The following is a 20,466-nucleotide window of genomic DNA, read 5'->3' as shown; positions in this document are numbered from 1 at the left end:
AAATGAACCGACCTGTGCACAAGCTATATAGGTCAATGCACAACAGTGTGTGGGAGACACTGGGTTTAGTTAGCTCAAAACTGTAAGCACATTCATTATGCAAACATACCTTATGTTTCACGGTGCTGCCACTATCGGAAAAGACCTGGCATGCCATGGCAATATAAATGACATTTAGTTGCATTACTTCTTAATGTAGCTGTGTTTTCATTTTGTTATTGCATCAATGAAGTAAAAGCCTTAGTCTTCTTTCATAATTCAACGCTCCCCGTATCTACACCTTGAGCAGGAATCTGCTGTCGCTGTCTGCTAAATGCAACAGCGGCTCGTCAGCTCGCATCACTTTGCCTCAATTAGGCGCATGTGCTGGAACAAATTGTGAAAGCTGACCTCACCATTGCTTTTCATTTGATCTTTTGGGTCTGTGCAGGAGGAGCCATATGTCATGCTTAAGAAGTCTGACAAGGCGCTGGTTGGGAACGACCGTTTCGAAGGATACTGCATCGACTTGCTGAAAGAGCTGGCGAACATCCTGGGCTTCACTTACGAGATCCGTCTGGTACCCGATGGGAAATACGGCTCCCAGGATGACAAGGGCCAGTGGAACGGCATGATTAAGGAACTTATAGAACATGTAAGTATTAATCAATAAGTTCTCATTTGATAGATTGCTGTTGCTGTTGTAGGTGTAGTAATGTTGGTGGCATTTGTTGTAGTTGTATTTTAATATATGTATACTAGTATTTGGAGTGGTTGTTGTGATTGTAATTGTAGCGCCAGTGGTCGTTTATTAGTGGTGGGAGTCATAACAATGGTGGTTATAATATTGGTAGTTTCTTGAAGGAGCTGTATTTGTAATAGTAGTGGTTGACGTAGTATTGATGGTGGCAGTGGTGGCAATAATGGTACAAGTAGCTAGAGTAGTTTTAGTACTAGTTGTAGGCAGTGGGAGTTGTAGAAATAGTGGCAGTCGTAGAATGTATTGTAGCAGCTGTTTTGAATAGTAATAGAAATGGTAGTGGTACATATACTGGTAGCCGTGATTGTATTGGCTGTTGTCATAGTGACTGTAGTATCTGCGGTAGTTGCTGTCTGGGGCACATATTTGTAGTCTTGTTTCTACTGTTTTGGTTGTGAGCAATTTTAACAGTCAACACTGCTACTAATGTACCACAATCCTATAGAAACTCTCACAACCCATCTATACTATCTCCACTGGATGTATAAATAACTACACGAATTTCAATTAGCTGAATATTTCAACAAGTACTGAGTGAACGTACATGGAGTACTGATATATTTATGTTCATATAATATGACTCTTTACAGCATTTCGACATAACTCTCGCTCTATGTGGACTGATGGATATTTATTATCTTTTGCAGATAGTGCTGGTAGCTTGAGCCTGTATTGGTGCAATTGTGGTTCCCAGTGGAAAAGCAGGGCTTTTTTATTCAGCTGTGTGACTGGCATCAACTGACAAACAGCTTCTCAGTTGAGCTGCAAACATCAGGAAATTCACATAACACGATGCAATCAAGGTGTGTGTTCTTAAGCATCTTCAATTAACGATACTATGTTTTGTTTGTTTTTAATTAGTGTTACAATGGCTTCTATCGTACATCAGAAGTGGATGACCCTGATGTGAAGCTGAAGCCTACATCTGTTTAACTTATTCAGAAACAGAGATCAGAACACACTAGCCTCACCAAATCTTTTGCACTGTCCAGCGCCTCTAAAACTCCCTAATTATTAAAGTATAGCATATGTGTTTATTAGGTGCAAAAAACAGATTTCACAGGGTTTATTTGCCTTGACTTGTTTCTCAACTGGGAGCAGTTGCCAGGCAACCAAAAAAGATCCAGTGATCATACAGTAAGCATCAAATAAGTTCCATGTTAATTTTGACATGGAAGGGAGGAGATGTTATTCTCTGTCTTGCTCTGAGGAAGACATTAAATGCTTCCCATTGTGTTTGATTCTCCTCAATTATGTTGCGCTTTGCACTGAAAACGTACATCACCGTGCAGCCTTACAAATGTCACCGAGCCGCGGTGCAGGTGATGTCCTCCACGCGGCCGGTAATAGTTATGATTGAACACAAGTCAGGAAGAGCCCGCAAAGCTGTCAGTTACATTTATTGCACAATTATGTCAAGGTTGCCTAAAAGTTACAAGTGTGCTGATGCCATTCACTGAGACAAACCACTTCCCTCAGCTGGATAAGCCACATATCTAAGAAGAGCATGCAAGACTGCATAAATATATTGCAAGGATTGGTGGGGAACAGGCCGGCAATCATCTCTCTGAGGAATAGTGGGCAATGGGAGCTGTCTGTGTCAAACTCAAAGCCTCGGCTGCCATGAAGCAGCCTCACATTGAAGTGATGGTTGCAATTCTCTGCTGGCATTTCATAAGTGTCCCTGTCAGTGCTCTCTCTTTGTCCTCAGCCCCATCAGGTCAGCGCTGTACTCAGCTGAAAACTTGTAATAGCTTAAGTGGCATTTAGTGCAGGGAATTGTATGGCAGGAGTCAATGGCTTGGTGCTGAAAGGGTTGGAAAAGGTGGGTTCCCACTGCAGCACTTTATTTCTCTATCCAAGCTTTTTGCAAGATCCATGTTGATAACAATAACCTTTAGAGGAAGGAACGGATTGCCAAAAGCAGAGAAAGTTGGCATGAAATGGAGATGCATGACTCAATCATTTAAAAAAATTAATAATGAAAACGCACATACGGTATTTGTATTAGCCTTTCCTTTGATTTGAAGGCGAAGAGGTTGCAGGTGGTCACAGGCAGTCTGCTCATTAGCTCAGTCAAGCAGGAGAAGAAAAACAAAAACAGTTGTTTTCTTGTTTGTGACATAAGGTTTACATGTGTTTCATAAAGATTTAGCATCTGCTGAAAGCGACCTCTTCAGTGATACGAATGTGAGCTGCTGAACAAAGACAGCAGATACAACATTTGCTTTTGGTTTGTAATTTCACAAAATGAGACATTCTGTCGCATAATTATTCAGCAGACCCGAAGCATAAACTTTACGCCAAGCTCCAGGATTCGGACCCTGAGATGACATGAGCAACCAGCATGGATACGGATTTCTTTAGGGAAAACCATAAACAACTGTAACTGCAATTCTTATCTTTGGCTAAATTTGTAACACGCTCCAGAGGACATCGCTGTTTTCTTATATTGGTACTCTATACCACATATATTTATGAAACATTTTTTGGGATGAAATGTATTTATTGCAAGTATAGGTAAAAGTAAATATACTGTCAAGATTTATTATTTGTTCAATTTGTGAGTACTTTCGATTAACCTCTTAAAAAAACAAACAAAAAAAAAAACTGCAGTGCCCCCTCTTTGTAATGTAGATAGATAAGCCTTTTCTTACAAAAGGTTAGATAAGGTTTGAGCTCCCAAATGAAAATAAAAACTGCAGTTGGTTAGAGCTGATAAAATGGTCCTGAAAGTTAAAAGGTTGTTCTTTTTTTTTTTTTTTTGCTATCAGCTCACTTGCTGTATGCTCATAAATCATAACTACACTACACAAGTGCACATGAGCAATTGAGTGACATTGTTTTATTTATTTTTTTAACAAGAACAAGAATCGAGTTTATTAAAATTTGTTGTAAGCCTTCACTCAACTCTGTAGTTCATTAAGCTTTTCAGAGAGAGACGTGGCACCAAAAATAAGTTCCACGGGTATGTTGGACGTTTTGGACCAACAAAATTAAAGCGCCTGAATGAGGAAGTGCAATGTTGCCAAGTGCAGCAATTTAGCACTGTGCAACATGCAGTGCTGTATTTTCCTCTGTGTCGTCGCAAAGCTCTGTACGGTGCCAAAGGGCATTGTTTAGAAGGTGCTAAATGATGCAACAGGCCTTGTTAAACTTGATTTAGTCACAATAGATGATCACTTTAATCACGCTGTGATGCAAATGTTAATGGCGTCCTCAGCACATCATTTGTTTCTGTCATGGCAATTAATCTTTGCTTCAGCCGTGGCCGGCTATAACTGTGGAAGGTTATAGTCAGCCTACTTCCTCTTTGTCAAACTAGATAGTTGATTAGATTTATATCCGAAAGAGGAAGTTACCCTGTTTTTTAATGAGGGAGAACACACACCATGTCCAACATATTTGGCGAGCTCTAAAGTGGAGAGACAAGTGTGATTTTGATTTTGATTGGAGGCAGCAGGGTGACTTGGTGGTGAGAATGGCTGACCTATAGCTGCAAGGACACAAGTTCAACTGACACCATAACAAAACCGTGTCTGTGCTGCCTGTCAGATATCCTCGGAGTAGATCACAGACACACAATCACAATGCTCTGCGGCCTACGTGAGACAACACTCTCTTGATTACACCGTGAATGCTTCCTAATTAGCCCTTTGTATATTTCCGTGAGACTACATTACACAAGAGAGTCCAGGCACACTAGTATTTTTTTTTTTTATCTGCACAACATTGTCACACTGTGCATTTATTTTCCACCAAGTGTTTTGTGAACGCATGTTCCTACTGGCCAATCAGATCTTTTTTGTATTCCCTTAGCGTCAGTGTGGAAGAAATTGCTGTCTTATCTGCCATAACCATTGTGTAGTTCAGCAAAATGTATTTTTATGCAATTACATGTTCTGCTGAGGCAAAAACATGCACTTCTATCTGCTCTGAATGTTTATTAAAGGAGCACACATTGCAGTGTGAAAACATGATATGTAGGCGCTATGCATATTGTAAAACAGAATAAAGCAAAAAATACATTTAGACTTATATTGCAAGCGGTACATGTGCAGTGTATGTTTACAGCTGGTGCATCTCCAGTTTTATTATCCTTTTAAAATAATTAATCAGGTAAAGAGTCAATGACTAACAAGTATACAATCAGTGGACTAGAAAATGTGTCGTGAAATCTTCAAGGCTGCTGTCAGGTGAGGGCGTCCACAGGGAGAACACCACTAAGACTTACCATCTGCAAACCAAGATAACAGCCAGCCATGTGGCACGGTGCAGGGTGCTATCAGGTTATCTTGCTTGTGCCCAGTTTGTGTGCTTAAGCGGAAGGAAGAACAAGGACTTGCGGCATGTATATTAACCCACCATAGGGATGTCTGGAGCTGTGCGCTGGTTGATCTTACGGTTGAGTGGCAGGTTGCTTCGAAGCTGCGTGTGGCGGTGGAGAACAGAGGGAACAGTTTTGTGAAATACAAATTTGAATAGTTTGAGAGGCAGCGGTTGCACGGCAGGACGCGCTGGTTTCCCCCATCTTTAAATCTCTTCAGAGGTCACCGTGTATTTATGTACCACGGCGTGGACCACAGGAGCACGTAATCCTCAGTGCCACATGCAAAGTGGAATTGTGTTTTCTCTGACCTGTGTTTACTGCTACTCCCGGAATCTGAGGGATGAACCATCGAAGACACTGGAAGTGTATTGCATGTTGAGAATAGCCCAAGGGCCTTTAGAGGAGAATCAGTGAGAAAGAAAAGATGTGATTTAAGTCAGACGTGGGCAACTGGGGGCTCGTCGGCCACATTTCTGTATTTGATATGGCACTTTTCTCTGACAGTCACAAAATGCTTTCAAGAAGAAATCAAGGAACGAAGTGGTATTTAGTGCAGCGCACACAGAGAAAATGATGCGGTTAAAAGGTTTTCAGAAAATAGTGTGGATAAATCAGAAAATGCGATCACCAATAAGATTAAAACAAATCAAAATAGTGTCGTCGGGTGATCAGGTGTTGGCATCCTGTGGTGGTGTGTGACTGAAGTCATTTGTAAATGTGAATTGGCGCCAGGCCATTTATAGCGTCGTTTGTGAGAACAGGTATATTGAAATTAATTGCTAACCTGATAGGAAATGAGCGGAGATAATATATACAATTATCGGTCTTCCAATAGCCTGTTGGACTAGTTCAGTGGTCGGCAAGAGGCTCTTTAGTTGCTCCATAATGGCTCTCAATCTTTCACTAAAATATGTTGAAACAAGCTTAATTGAACACCGGTGCAAAGAGAGGAAAATAACTAAGAAAGAATAAATTGCTAGACGTTATTTAAAAAGCTTAAAACAGATAAAAATGGCTACAGCCATGAGGAAAGGTCAAAAGGAAAAACAGCCCAAAGGTCCCAGAGTTAAAGTTGAAACTAAAATAAAAACACTAAAATCTCTCAGAACTACTAAAATATAAAACGGATGTGACTAAAATAGCTAAAACAGCTTAAACCAAAGGCTAAAAAGAAAAAATAAATTGTAATAGCTGATAGACTCAAAAACGATAGAAAGCTAAAATAGCTATTTAAAAAAATAAATAAATAAAAAACACCCCGAAAACACAAACAGAAAATAAAATGGTGGGAACCTTTTTTGCAACCTTCCTTACTTTGTGAAATGACGGCCATGAATCAATAAATGATCTGTTTTGCAAGTGATGGGAGGAGGAAGGTCAAATTAACTATGTTTATATCATTCATCTTGTGTAACAGATTCTATTTTTAATTTAACAACATCAAACACATGTATGCTGATTAAAAGAGAAATACAGTTTGTTCTTTAGATTAAATAAGTAACCACAAATGTTATATATCATTGTGGTGAAAATATATAGTCACAAATTGGCCTCCTGGCAGTGAGGATGTTTCTTTTTTCTTCCCGCCTTTAAGATGATAAAAGTTTCCTTTCCCTGTTTTAAGCATCAGAGATAGAAGATATCATAGAGCATGCAAAGGAATATATTACATTATAGGAAAAAAAAAAAAAAGGCGGGGCAGGGAATTGATGCATGAATTCGCTGATTTTCTTTTTATTTTATTAATGCTGTGTTTTTATGCAGGTGGTACACTGAGTTCCTATAGGGACAGGTCTTAGGGTTTAGCAGAAAGTTCCAAAAACAAGTCATTTCAGTTGATGGAAAATGCTGCACGGCGAACTGTTGTAAGAACCGGCCTTGTGCCCCTCCAACTGCTCAGTATGGAGGAAGTAAAGAAAGCCTCCCTTTGTGAGTTGTGCCGTTTCTTGGAGGAAAGAGGTATCCGAGCGTGAACCAAGCAGCTGGTTTCATTAACCTCCTGTCCGAGCATGGTGCAGAGGAGCTGTGGGGGCCGGAGATATAAATGCTAACCTTCTCTGAATATGCAGCCGTACACATTTAATAATTGACTGCAACTCATACCGCCATGCTCAGCCATGTGCATTGCATAATGTAGTCCGGTGTCATGTGTCACTCTAATAGCACTTTATAATGGCTTTATAAGAAGGACCTCATCCTTCACTCTGGAATAACATCCCTGCAGTTCTGAAAGGCACCATTGGAAGCATTCCATTGAACAGAAAAATGTTGCATTCACGTCACCATTGTGGGGGACAATAGCACTAGAACCAGCCCTGTAGTAACTTCATGTAAACCCCGGTTTGGTTTGATAACTATACGTACTAGTTTTCAGACATTGTTTTGGATCATCCTGTTAATTAAAATGACAAATTATTGCAACTCATTTAATTCCAAGGTGTTATGATTAAATGAAATGCACTGAAGTGATCACTGTCTTTCTGCAGAAGCGTCCACATTTTTTCTGTCCTGTCTGTCCAAGTTGCATTGTCTTGTATTTTGATATCTATTATGTTATGAATTATTCCATCTGTTGGAGCCAAAGATTTGGAAATGGTTTTTTTTGTTAGTTTTTTTTATTATTATATTGAATCAGACCAGTGTAGTATGAGGCTAAGTAAGGCATTGAGTTCAGAGACGGGTTAACCTCAAACTGCACTTATTAAACATATTAATTATTCACTCAATGGCCGCTTTATTAATTACACCCAGCTTGTACTGTACTGGGTAAAACCCACGTTTACCTCAGAAATGCCTTAATTCATGGTAGCATAGATTCAACAAGGTGCTGGAAATATTCATTGGTGCCTCTCGTTAGTAATATTTCCCATGTCATTTATATCATGAGTGCACATGAAGCTTTTTAAATGATGGATAGCATGTCCAGCCCCATTACTAAATACAAACACATCAAATTCCATTATTTTGCAAGTACACAGTGACTGATATTTGCATCACTCCCCTGAAGAGGAATACCAGTGAAACTCAAACTCGTTACTTTTCATCATTTAAAGCTGTTTAATAAAGTTTACAAGCTTTGAGATTACATGACTATTTGTTAGATGTGGTTGCTTCTGTAGAATGACTCCAGATCTTCATTGCTACTTTTAGTATGAATATATATTATACTATTTACGGTTTATTTTCTGCTGTGTCCCCCCCGACTATAGAAAGCAGACTTGTCTGTGGCGCCGCTCACCATCACCTACGCACGGGAAAAGTTCATTGACTTTTCCAAGCCCTTCATGAGCGCGGGCATCAGCATCTTGTACCGCAAGCCCAATTCCACCAACAACGGTTTCTTCTCTTTCCTGAACCCGATGACTCCCGACATCTGGGTCTACATCCTCCTGGCCTACTTGGGTGTGAGCTGTGTCCTTTTTGTCATTGCAAGGTAAGTGCAGACATTACCCGGCATTTGTCCTCTCAGCCCTTCACGTTCTTCTCCATGAGGTCTTTTCAGTGGACGTAGTAATTTACTCGGTTGTCATTACGGGCTGGGGTACGAGTACTGGAGTCAGTTTATCATACTGTGCTAGGTGCTGGGTGGTGATCAAGGCATTTATGTCTGCATGGGCTCTCTACAGCCCAGCAGTGGGAGGAGAAATACCCCCCCCAAAAAAAAAAAAAAAATTCCAGTTGAGTTTCTAAGTCTCTTTCAGCATGCAATTTCTTGCTTCCTGTACTAGTTGCCACTGCAGCTGAAAATGACCTTCTGAAAAGAGGAAAAATGTTTGAGGAAACAAAAATAACTCGAGTAATTATCATATACAAAAGTACAAAAAGATGTACACACCTGATGTGAAATTCTATCGGAGCCGGCTATTTATAGTTGATCACCCGCATTTGTGTGTTAAAAATAAAGGAAATTCAAGCTGGAATGAATCAGTCACAATTATGGATAGAGATCATCTGTTTGATTGGCTGAAAGTATCTCACTCGTAATTTTGGGGGTCATGAATATGATGAATATCCTTTTAGCATCATTGTCTGTATTTCCTGCTGCTTCTCATGCAAAGTGGTGCTTGAGGAAGTTCTAGAAAAGCAGGCGTTGAAAAGGATTTCTGGGGCTCGAGAGCAAACAGCTGCACTCCTCTATCCTCATTCGCCGCTGTGAGACCAAACAAATTCTGGAGTGGCTTTGCATAAGTGCAAAATCATCTTAAATTACTGCATCAATTTTTTTGGAGCCTGGCCTAGATGCCGTAGCTGAAAGGCCACATCCCTTAAAAGTGCATCATAATTGAGCATAAATCAGAGAGCGCAGAAACAATGAGGGGTCTACTTCACACACAAATAGGTAATTTTAAATGGTGGACAAAAGTGTCAACACATTATCAACAATATCAGGCAGAAAACATTTTGGATTGGCGTTTTTCAAAAATCCTCCCTCACTGTTGCTTTGGGAGATTTATCCTGTAAGATATCTTGAAATTCTATGTCCAAATGTGCGAATTTCACATCTGCAGATAAATCACAGATAAAGTCACAGTAATAGTTATGTGCCTGGGAGCTGGCAAAAAGTTGCCCTTTGTTTTCAGATCAATTATTTAAGTTTATATCAGCCTATAATTTAATATAAAGAGGGTGTGAAGACAGTGTATTTTGCTCCCGCCGTTCAATCTGTGGATCATAACCTGCAGTTATGCAGAATTACAGAATAAAATGCAGAGAATAAAATAGTGTTCACAATAAAAAAAAAAAAAAAACATTCAGAGTTTGTCAAACATGTCATTGGGAATGATAAATTCACACCCAACAACGTCTTTTTTGACGGCAGGTCCTCACATGAGACACACAAAGACAAATCTTAAACATGCTCTCAAGTCGGTAATAATATAAAATATCTGTTCAATGTTCGAACAGTCAGTTTCCAAATCAGGAGGCTGTAGTGTTAAAAGTCTAATAAAAGCTTATGTCTCTGCTTGTCAACACAACCTTTTTAGAAATTAGCAGAGAGAGCAGGTGTATTGAATCATTGTTGTTTCATTCTCCATGTAGAAATTGCACTTCCAATAATGAAAAAAGGCATTCCTTTCGTCTTCATTTGTCCCTGTGCAATTCGGCTGAGCACGAAGTCGCTATCACATATTATACGAGTATGGCTTTCAATATAACATTAAAGTAAAACAAAATGAGACCATAGGAATCCATTAAAAAGGTAGGGAGTACCACATTTGTACAACAGCTGCCTGCCCAAGGCCTCTTTGATGTCTGCAAATGTTATTATGGGCAGATGAGCTGGGAATATTAATAGAAACACTTTTGAGATAGAAACACCAGAGAGTGTATCTGACTGTGGTCATTTTAATCCACATGAAACAACACTGCGGCGAACCAATCGCTGGGCCCAAAACAGTCTGGTAATGTTCATCAGATCAGATGTGTTACTGGACTACGATGAGAAAGGAATGGCGGCTGGAAAAGACTCCACTGGCTGTTTGACAATTAACCATCAGTCCTGTGCACCATTTTATGAAAGCAGAAAGTCGACATATTTGAAATGATGTCTGCTGCCTGTAATTAGATTGAGGTCTATCAATCTTCTGGACAATGTAATTGCAATTAACATTTTCACGCCGTGTTCCCTCATTGTGGTCAGCACGCACCAACGGAGTCGGTTCAAGTGGGGTCGTTGAAGTCACGACCGGAGCTGCTTAAGAAAATGTTATTTTCCCTTGTGTTTAATGCTTTTATCAGAAGATGATGAGGGGGACAAAATATTCAGGCCAACGCTCACAACACAATTTGAAAAGAATTTGCTGTTTCCACATAACCTGCATATGTTTTGACGTTACAAAGCCGTGACATTCAGCACGTTTTATCTCAGCATCTGTGTGTGAAAATGACTCCTGCAATAAAAAGGGACGCAGCAATTTCAGCAGATGTCAAATGAAATGGCATGTATGGTTTCACATGGCTTCAAGAGGAGTGTCCCTTGCTCCTGTTCCATCATGTGACATTTAATATTCTCGGAAAAAAACGTGTTTCTGTGCCTCATTGGCCGCCTTTAAGTACAAAGCCGGGAAAAGTCAAGGAGATCTTATAAAGGAAGGCTCACAGAATCACAGAACCAGCTGATGTTAAACTATCTTGATGTGACATTTGATAAAAGAGAGTCTCTTTTCCAGGTTTAAGACTTTTTTATATATAAATCTAAATACAAACTAATGAATGCCTTTGGTCTTGTCGCATTAAAAAAACATCCTAGTTGATTCTATTTGTGTGCGAAAATAGTATAAACTGTAAGCAAATGTCCAAATGACCATACATGTAAGCTCAGGTCTTCTAGAAATTCTCCGTTAATGATTCCCAGCACAATCTCAAACATGAAATGCCACAAGGTCATCGCCATTAGTGGCCCGTCACTCTGAAATGACCCTGATGCAGAAAACTAGGCTCATCATACCCTTTAAATCAAACCCTTCTGAAAATGCTTTTTAAACTTATCGATGCTCTCTCTTATCTAATACATTTGTTACAAATTCAATACAATTCACGTGCATATGAAGCAGGATTTATTGAATCTGTATCAAACTTATTGCTTATTGAAAGTGTAGATCAATGGGTTTGGATATTTTAAATGGTAGCAGTAATCTGTAGCGTGAATTTTTTGAAAGTAGAAATAGATTAGCACAAAAGGATCAGTAACATAACTGACCTGAGTATTTTATATGTGTCACTTCCACTCCTGCCCTATACAACAACCTCATAATGTAATGAGTGTTCACAGTTGATTCTGCCGTCCCAAGCGGTCAAAAATAATTAAAGACGAAAATAAAAATCAACAAGCGCTGCTTGTAGAGTTGTCCTAATGCAGTCATCAGTACTTTAGTTACTCCAAACTGAAAGAGGGACTCTAAAATAGCACTCTCAGAATAGATGCCATTATTCAGTCTATAAAATTCTCCTTGTGGAAGCAACAGCTTTGTTCAAGAGGGAAACGAAGGAGATCGCTGCTGCATTTCCTCGGTTCACATGACCCCAAAAAAAAAGACAAAAAATGTGGGGCGAAAAAAAAAAAAAAGCTTTCTAACTTTCTTTCTCTCTCAATCCAAGGTTCAGCCCGTATGAGTGGTACGACGCCCATCCCTGTAATCCTGGATCAGACGTGGTGGAGAACAACTTCACCCTCCTCAACAGCTTCTGGTTCGGAGTCGGCTCCTTGATGCAACAAGGTGTGGAGGATCGCACTTTTTATTAGTCCCTGTCAAAAACAATACCTTCACCCCCCCCTCCCATATCCCTCCCCTCCCTTCACCGCTAGTTCCCACTTTCTGCCTCTTTAACTGACAAGCCCCATGATTTCCATTCCGTGACTGTTTCATAAGACATTTACCTGTCAGGAACAACTGCAGAGCTCAGTCTTACATGACAAAGGAAGGCTGTTGTCACCTACCTGCTGTTTAAAAAGGGGAAGAGTAGGTGCCAGGCACTTGTCAGAGATTGGCGGGTAAGGATGGAAAACAATGTTGCATTTATTCCACCCCCCCACCCCCCCTTTAACACAGTCACTGGCCCTGCTCAACAGCTTTCTGGGTATTGGGGACGTAAAGGGTAAGTTGAGGAACATGTCTGACAAATGCCAGCTGTCAGGGATGCTACGACTGGCTGGTGTGACGGTTTCTGCTCTGCATGACTTGCACCGAGTCTGACCCACTGTAGACAACCCATATGTCTTTTTCATAACTGTCCAACAAGCTAATGTCACTGTGATCTTGTCTGATGCTGCATAATGAGAAAGCAAGTGTCTTATTGCTTTAATGGCAGGACGGGGAGGAAAAAAATAAACCTGGTACTGCAGATGTGATCCTTGTGACTGGAAAAACCAAAGCGATATAAATAGATTTCCACTTGCAAGATGTCCCTTAAAGGGATAGGTAAGCAAATGAAGGCCCCAGAAATAAGATAATGAAGTCAACTGTGGAGGGAAAAAAAAAAAAACAGTAACAAAATGTTTAACCTCGATGTAACAAGACAAATCAAGGAGGCTTAGTGAGAGTCGGCAGTGGATCTTTGCCCGTAAGGATAGCAAACACATTCAGCAATTCATTAAGCACAGAAACTCGGCAGCACTCTTGTGAAACTGCATAGCAGCTCTGCCAATTTACTGGTGCAGGCAGAGGGCTGAGTGTGGCACCAGTGTGCTGGAAGGAAAAGGAGAGGGAATCGAAACAAAATGAGCTAGTTAGTAGCCTATATTATTAAACTAAACAGGGGAGAATTTTCCATTGTAATTCATACCGTGGCACACAGTGTTGTCTGTAAATGCCTGAGCTCCACTGCTTCTCTCATTTCTTGCTGCTGATGGAGACTGCTGGAGATAATCAGCTCCTATTTTATACTTGGATGAATAGAATATTTCACACTGGAATATCAAAGTTACTATGAAGTGTGTGTGTGTGTGTGTGTGTGTGTGTGTGTGTGTGTGTGTGTGTGTGTGTGTGTGTGTGTGTGTGTGTGTGTGTGTGTGTGTGTGTGTGTGTGTGTGTGTGTGTGTGTGTGTGTGTAGCAGATTTGTTTACATTAGAGATATTTTTGAAAATGTTATACGTTTTCTTTCCTTTTTCTTTAAATGCTATCAAAAAAAAAAATACCTCAAGAATGGTCTTCTAATGAATTTCAGTCAAAAACAAACATATGCTGATCGTCGCTTTCCGTGCCACCTACGTATGTGTGCCAGCGTACCTTGTAAACACATGCTTGCACGGTGGTATCTGCAGCGAGGTATATTTTGTCTGTGTCACACAAACAGACATTCCTTGCTTGTCTGCCAAGCACAGTGACAGCAGCTGAGACGGGAGCCATTTCCTTGACATGTTTAAAATGCAAATGGACGTGTTTGAGGAGATGCAAAAAAATAAAAAAATCTTACCAGCAGCTTGTCTGTGGGAGGGAGGTGTCACAGACAACACAAAGAACATAAAATACGAGGAGGCGCAAAAGCAAACACTTTGTGTACCTCCGATGCATTTGTGGGGGGTCTCAGTAGGCTTCTGATGTCAACAAACATATGTCCGATCACTTCCCGTAAATTGGGTCCTTCATTTGAGTTATTTTTGAAAGTAGGTTTGATTCATGAGCCGACGAACTCCTATCGCTCTCATTCTTGTGCATAGTGTCCCCAAGATCTGCAACTGTAACGTCAAATAAGGAATCCTTTATCCAAGTCTGTAACTGAGAAGTAATTAGTTTTGTCTTTTTGTCTCGAGTTAAGAAAGAAGTTGTGACTCTGCATCCTTATGCGACCGAGATTACAAACGACTTGTTATTTACTTGCAATGGAATGAACATTTCCATTCAAAGGTGTCGTTACTATAAAGCAATTAACAACGAGCAAAAGCCTCAAGCTGTGCGAGTGTGTCTTTGTGCGCTGACTCCACAGAAGAGAAGCTAAGTGCAGGTAATCATTCTCATGGGAAAGCCCAGTTCTTCTCATGTTGAGGTGAGGCATCGCTGGTGGGGTTTGAAACGCTGCAGAAAAACCGGGGCATCGTATTTAGAACGGTGTGCTACTGAGCCCACAGAGAAACACTGTTTCCCCCCAGGAGGACAATTCAAAAGGCGTCATTAGATGCAAAACAGTCTGTACATTTATTCAAAGGAGAATCACAATGTCAGAGTGACTTCTTTATGATGCTTCTTTAACAAATGTATGCAAAGGTATATGTGGTGGTTTTAGACTCAAGGTCTATACACACTGTGGGAGAACAGAGATTTCTTCTCTCTTCCAAGGCTATGGGAACGTTGCACTGCCACCTCAACAAAAGCTACGAAAATTAGAACACGTACAAAGTATGAATCAATCATCAGTGTAAGTTTAACACCGTGGAGAGATGGCTAGAAACTCAGGTTGCAAGTAAAGTCAGAGGACAAAGTACTTCTCTCAACAAGTATAATTTAAGTGGATTTAATTCAAATTTACTGATATACTTTGTATCAGCAAGAAGCATTTTAGAAAACAATTACACTATAGATTTTTATTTCTGTGGAAACCATTGATAAGAAGCAAATATTTTGTCTTTTAAATAAATACATGTTGTAAATTCATATTGTGGACATAGTAGGTAGAGCGATGAGTTCTCACATTACTTCTATCGAGGAATGAGATCTGAATGAGCTTGTTTGGGTTGTTACTCATGTAATTGTATGATGACCAAGAATATCAACACTTTATGAATACCGTCACTAAACACTCCGACGGGCCCTGGTAAGAGGCCCTCTGGGGGCCAGACGATGTTAAAAAGTCATATCCAGTTCTACAAGATGTTTTACTTTACCAAAAAAAACAAAAAAAAAACTGCATCGTGCTTACCTTTGCTTCTCCAATTAAAATATTATGAGTTTCTTCTGTGTTAAACATCAAATAGGATTTTCAGCTGGAACTCAAATACTCCCTCTTCTTGACACTACATAGCAACAACAACGGGGCCCTCTCAGGGTGGATTGTCAACATACTGTATTTGCAGACAATATTGAAGTTAAAGTTTTCCATTCTAACTGATTTGGACCAAAGTGGAAGCCCCCTTACAGCTCGAGTGCCTTAGGCAACTGCCTGGCATGCCCGCCCCATCACGGCACCTCTGGTCTGACTCGTCAAACTCTGTCAAAACAATCAGCTGCTGCCTGACTATCAACATTATTGACACACCAAGAGCAGCAAAGAGAAGCAGAATGATAGCGAAGCATTTAAACATTGCAGCATTCTCAGTTTCTAATGCAATTTAGCAATAACAGCAAAGACGAAATATGTCATACTGACAGTGAGCAGTGACATGTTTGCACCTCGGGCTATAAAGCACAAGAATAGATCCATCATCGTGTAATAACTTATCTTCATACACATTCAAAATGTGCATGATGCTGTGTATTATTTAATAGTGATGGTTTACACTAAATTGGTTCTTAAAGTGTTTTAAGGTTGAGAAGAAGCCATGTTAAAAAAAAAAGAAAAAAAAATGAAGCTTACAAGGTGTTGTTGCTTTGTCCTTTGTTGTGAGCCGGTGACGAAAGGGTTACAATTGTTTGGTCTTGGGTTTCAGCCAGCGGAAGAATAGACATTTTACAGGTTCAGGGAAGAATGGACCCAATAAAATACTAACTTCTTAAAGCAGAGGTCACATTGGAAGGTAATAAACACTGACTTCTATAACAGGGAGTAGAGATTATTAATAGGTCTGCCAATTCACTATTGAGTACCCCCAAAAGATTTTACAATGGTTCTCAAAATTTGTGGACCTATACAATATTGGAAGACTGTCGGTGGATCGTAAAATACAACTCGACAGAGCAACAACATATTCAGAAATCCCCCAGTGGGTGTGTCATAACCACAAAAAACGCTGCCGTACTATTTTGATCACTAAAAAGGACAAAATCAGGCGGAGTATTTGACAGTTTTCAGAATTGTTTTGAAGCTAAAACACCAAAAATCATAAGACTGCAAGCAATGTTAGTTTAATGTAAAAGTGCAGTTGTCAAGAAGTGAACCGAAACAGCTTCTACTTTTCAAGAGATAAGCAAACACCATCTTCGTAAACTACTCCTGAGTTGCATAATACCAAACACACACGTCTGTTGATTAATACGTCCAATCAAGATGCATGCATGGCCTCGGTACACTCATTCAGGCCGTTATGTCTTTCTTAATCTGTGCACATTTTGTATAATGACTCTGAGCAGAGTCGAACCGGATGAAAGCTTCTGCTTTTTCCTCATACAATCATTGCAATGACAATCTCCTAGCATTTAAAGAGCACTAACTCCGCCATATGTCACTATCATACCAAGTAAATAACTGCAAACATTCATTTTCTTTGGACAGGTGAGGTTTTGTATTATATTTGTGATGTAAATAAAGCTAAACTTAGCATCTTAATCAATATTTAACTGCATTTAGAGTTAATTTCATCTTAAAACCTGTATGCATTGTTTTCAAGACACTTTCTTGCAGGTACTTTAAATATTGTGCACCGTTTACCTTTGTGTATCACAACCTCCCTCGTGTCTTTGCTGACTGTAAATTCATTCTTTCATTCACTCATTTTTGTTCCTTTCATGAAAGGAACGATAGTAAATGAAATCCTGAGCCTTGTCGCACACATTCCCATACACATATCTGATCGGATTTTTTTAAATCTCAAAATGACATTTGTTCTTGGAGAAGCATAGCAGCCACTCATGAGACAGATGTTATGTTTTGTTAACCGAGAGTATCTGTTTCGCCTTCTCTTCTAAAAAAATAAAAATAAATGTTTCTCTAGTTTGCAAGAGACAAAGCCTTTCTCAAAGAATGGAAGAATAGAGTGGGATATTGACACCATTTTATTTCCCTGGCACCCTAAGACTGATCTGCTTTTTGTATTTATTAGAGTGTTCTGATGCAGCGCCGTATATAGTCCCCTGCTGACAGCAGCGCTTTATAGTGTGGAATTCAATTGAGTTACCCGTTGCTTCGCTTTATTTTTAGTGCAACCAGAGAATGCATCTGGATCGTCCCCCTTTGAAGTCACAGTGAATTAAGGGACGCTACTGTCTTCCCTTGTTGGTAACCATGTAGAGTCTTTGTCAAGCCACAAAGGACAAATCCAATCAAATTTGGTGGAAGAGGTTAAAGAGCGGACCACTCTGCCCCCCTTCTGAGGCTTGTTACTCTTCAGAATTGCCCTCATAAATCTTCTTCGGTAAAGTAACAGAGTGCACAAAGCGCAAGGGTATTTTAAAGGTTGTCAGAGATGAGATATAAAGTAACTTTAACACCAGTCAGTGAGCCATTGTAAACACGGTATTACTCAGCAAAGGACCACTCAAAGTCGAGACTGATGCAAAGGTGGACCCTCACTCGGGTCTGGTACCAAGTCTTGAGTTTTGCCTTTTCAAGTATTTACATTCATGCAGTGGAAGCTTGTTTACATAATGCCTTCAGATGTACATACAGCAGACCTGGGGTGCGATCTGTCATGAACGATGAAGGGTGGGATATTTCTGCCAGCAAGAGATCTATTAACCAAATGACTTGAAATAGAATTATATCAAAACCCCCTTTATTTTGGATTTGAACGTAATGTGAGAAAAGTCCTTCCAAATGATAAATGACCGTAAGTGTAAGCGGTATCATGGTTACAAGTCTATATAGAGTTACTTTTTAACAACCAATAATGTGACAATTTTGGTGTTTTTCAATGTCATAAATCCCATAACATTAAAATTAGATTAAAATAGTGGAATTAGATGTATTATCTTAATAAGAATGGGCACGGACTAAAGGTTTTAAATCCTTTTCGATTACGTAAACATTCACTGGAATGAGCTTCATGAAATCTGAGAAAAAGAAAATAATTATTGAAATGAATAAAAAGAAAGAATGAATATCCATCCATCCCAGTAGTAATGAAAAGCAAATCTTTTCAAAAGATCTGCAGCCAATAATGAAATAGAACATGTTACATTTTATGGAAATGAGAGCTTTTCCTGCAGTTTGCTCATTTAAAATGGGTTCAGTGGATGGGATTATCATGCCGTTGACCATGATTATGTTATTGGTTCTTTCATACCTGAACTCTGTTTTGAAGTAAAAGTCTTTAGAAAGCAAAACTGGGCTGCTCAAACAACTTTTTTTTTTTGCTTTGTTTGCTCTGCTATGTTTGTTGTTTGTTTGTGTTAGTTTATCTTTCTTTTGTTATGTACCCACATGTCCAAAATAAACTAGAAAAGAAAAGTATAAATAGATGAATATTCAATTTTTTTTCTTTAGTCACCTCTATTCATTCATTCATTCATTTTCTTCCGCTTATCCGTTTCCGGGTCGCGGGGGTGACAGTCTGAGCACCGTCACCCAGATCACAATGCACCGGTTAAGAACCTTCCTGCAGGTGGTGAGCCCACGGGAAGTCACCTCTATTTAAGTTTAATAGGCCCTCGCCAAATATTTTTCTGCAGTATAAAGGGAAAGTTTTGTGTCACATATGTGAATAAGACCTTATGATGGCAGTGCTTGAAAGACGTTAGAAATAGTGAATTATTTCACTCAAGGGTGCGCATCACATGTTTTGGCAACAGGTTCACATAACCTATTTTCAGACAAATGAATCAGAAGTACACTTTGATAGATCACAAATCCCACTAATTCTTACTTGATTAAGCTAAATTGTTAACTGAATGCGGGCAGGGTTTTGGCAGTAAAACCCTGCTAAGTATGATTACGGTGGTGAACCATTGCGGGCAGCAGAAGCAACACTTCTGACTCATGTTCACGCTGTATAGGGCAGTTATCCTCTGTGTTACATTGAGAAAGCAGCAAATACACTCCAAGCCTTTCAACGAGTATGTATTGATGTTTTACAGAATTAAAATGTCACAGTTATTGTTTTTTGAGACCTGGAGATATACGTCAGCTGATAAAAGCGTCTATACCTGATGTACAAGCCGGAGAAATACACATTTTACTGGACTGATCTACCTCTTCTGATTTCTTTGCTCAGTTTGGTTAACCTGCCAAGCTGGCTTCAGTTACTGTTTCCTCCCTGATAGTACCTTGATCAACACTACAGCCACTGCCAAAAACATTTGCAGGCTAATTAACAAAAACGCAAATGATCATGTAACTGCATTTCTTTAATTTAATTACAAATATTGGCAAGTATAATCTTATCGAGTTAACGACTTACAAACTCTTTTTTTTTTTTCTCTCTCTCTCTCTCTCTGCTTTCCACACAGGCTCAGAACTGATGCCCAAAGCCCTGTCGACCAGGATAATCGGAGGGATCTGGTGGTTCTTCACCCTCATCATCATATCATCATACACAGCTAATCTAGCAGCTTTTCTCACCGTGGAGAGAATGGACTCACCGGTGGACTCGGCTGATGACATCGCCAAACAAACCAAGATTGAGTACGGAGTGGTCAAAGATGGCGCCACCATGTCTTTCTTCAAGGTGAAGTTCAAATAATAACTCATATATATATATGGAAAATACACTCACTTTCTTAATAGGCCATTGGAAAGAGGGACAGAGGCTGACATCTATGGCAGTGTCGTTATTAATCAGCAATCAAAAATGCAAATATATTGAACAGCTCAAAAAGTTCAAATGAGGTTGTTTAAACCATGAAGAATAATAAGCAAAACAAAAACGGTCATGTACGGCAGAAACCGATTTTAACTGACGATGAGAGATGGCAGAGAGGAGCGTGTTGGTCAGTCCATCACAGGGTAAACATATGTTTGTTTGAATTTGAGTAAACCGTATTACCCAGAGAAAAACCCAAAGCACGCAAAGATTGAACATGCAAAATCTGGACCCAAAAGAAAAACGTCCTCATGCCTTAAGAGATCTACTGGCTTTTAGAACTGACCACT

The 20,466-nt window shown here is 39.7% G+C and overlaps 1 protein-coding gene across 1 annotated transcript in view; it reads left to right on the top strand.

The window, feature by feature from the left end:
• grik3 (glutamate ionotropic receptor kainate type subunit 3) overlaps positions 1–20,466 on the top strand; it is a 105,915-nt gene that overhangs the window by 79,489 nt on the left and 5,960 nt on the right. The window contains exons 10-13 of the mRNA XM_080472293.1: positions 431–634; positions 8,279–8,502; positions 12,168–12,286; positions 19,824–20,041. Coding sequence (XP_080328419.1) covers positions 431–634; positions 8,279–8,502; positions 12,168–12,286; positions 19,824–20,041 — 765 coding nt within the window. The remainder of the gene's footprint in view (positions 1–430; positions 635–8,278; positions 8,503–12,167; positions 12,287–19,823; positions 20,042–20,466) is intronic.

This window comes from Lipophrys pholis (assembly GCF_963383615.2).
Source record: "Lipophrys pholis genome assembly, chromosome: 9".
NCBI classification, from domain to species: domain Eukaryota; kingdom Metazoa; phylum Chordata; class Actinopteri; order Blenniiformes; family Blenniidae; genus Lipophrys; species Lipophrys pholis.
This window is presented reverse-complemented; position numbering and strand designations above follow the sequence as displayed.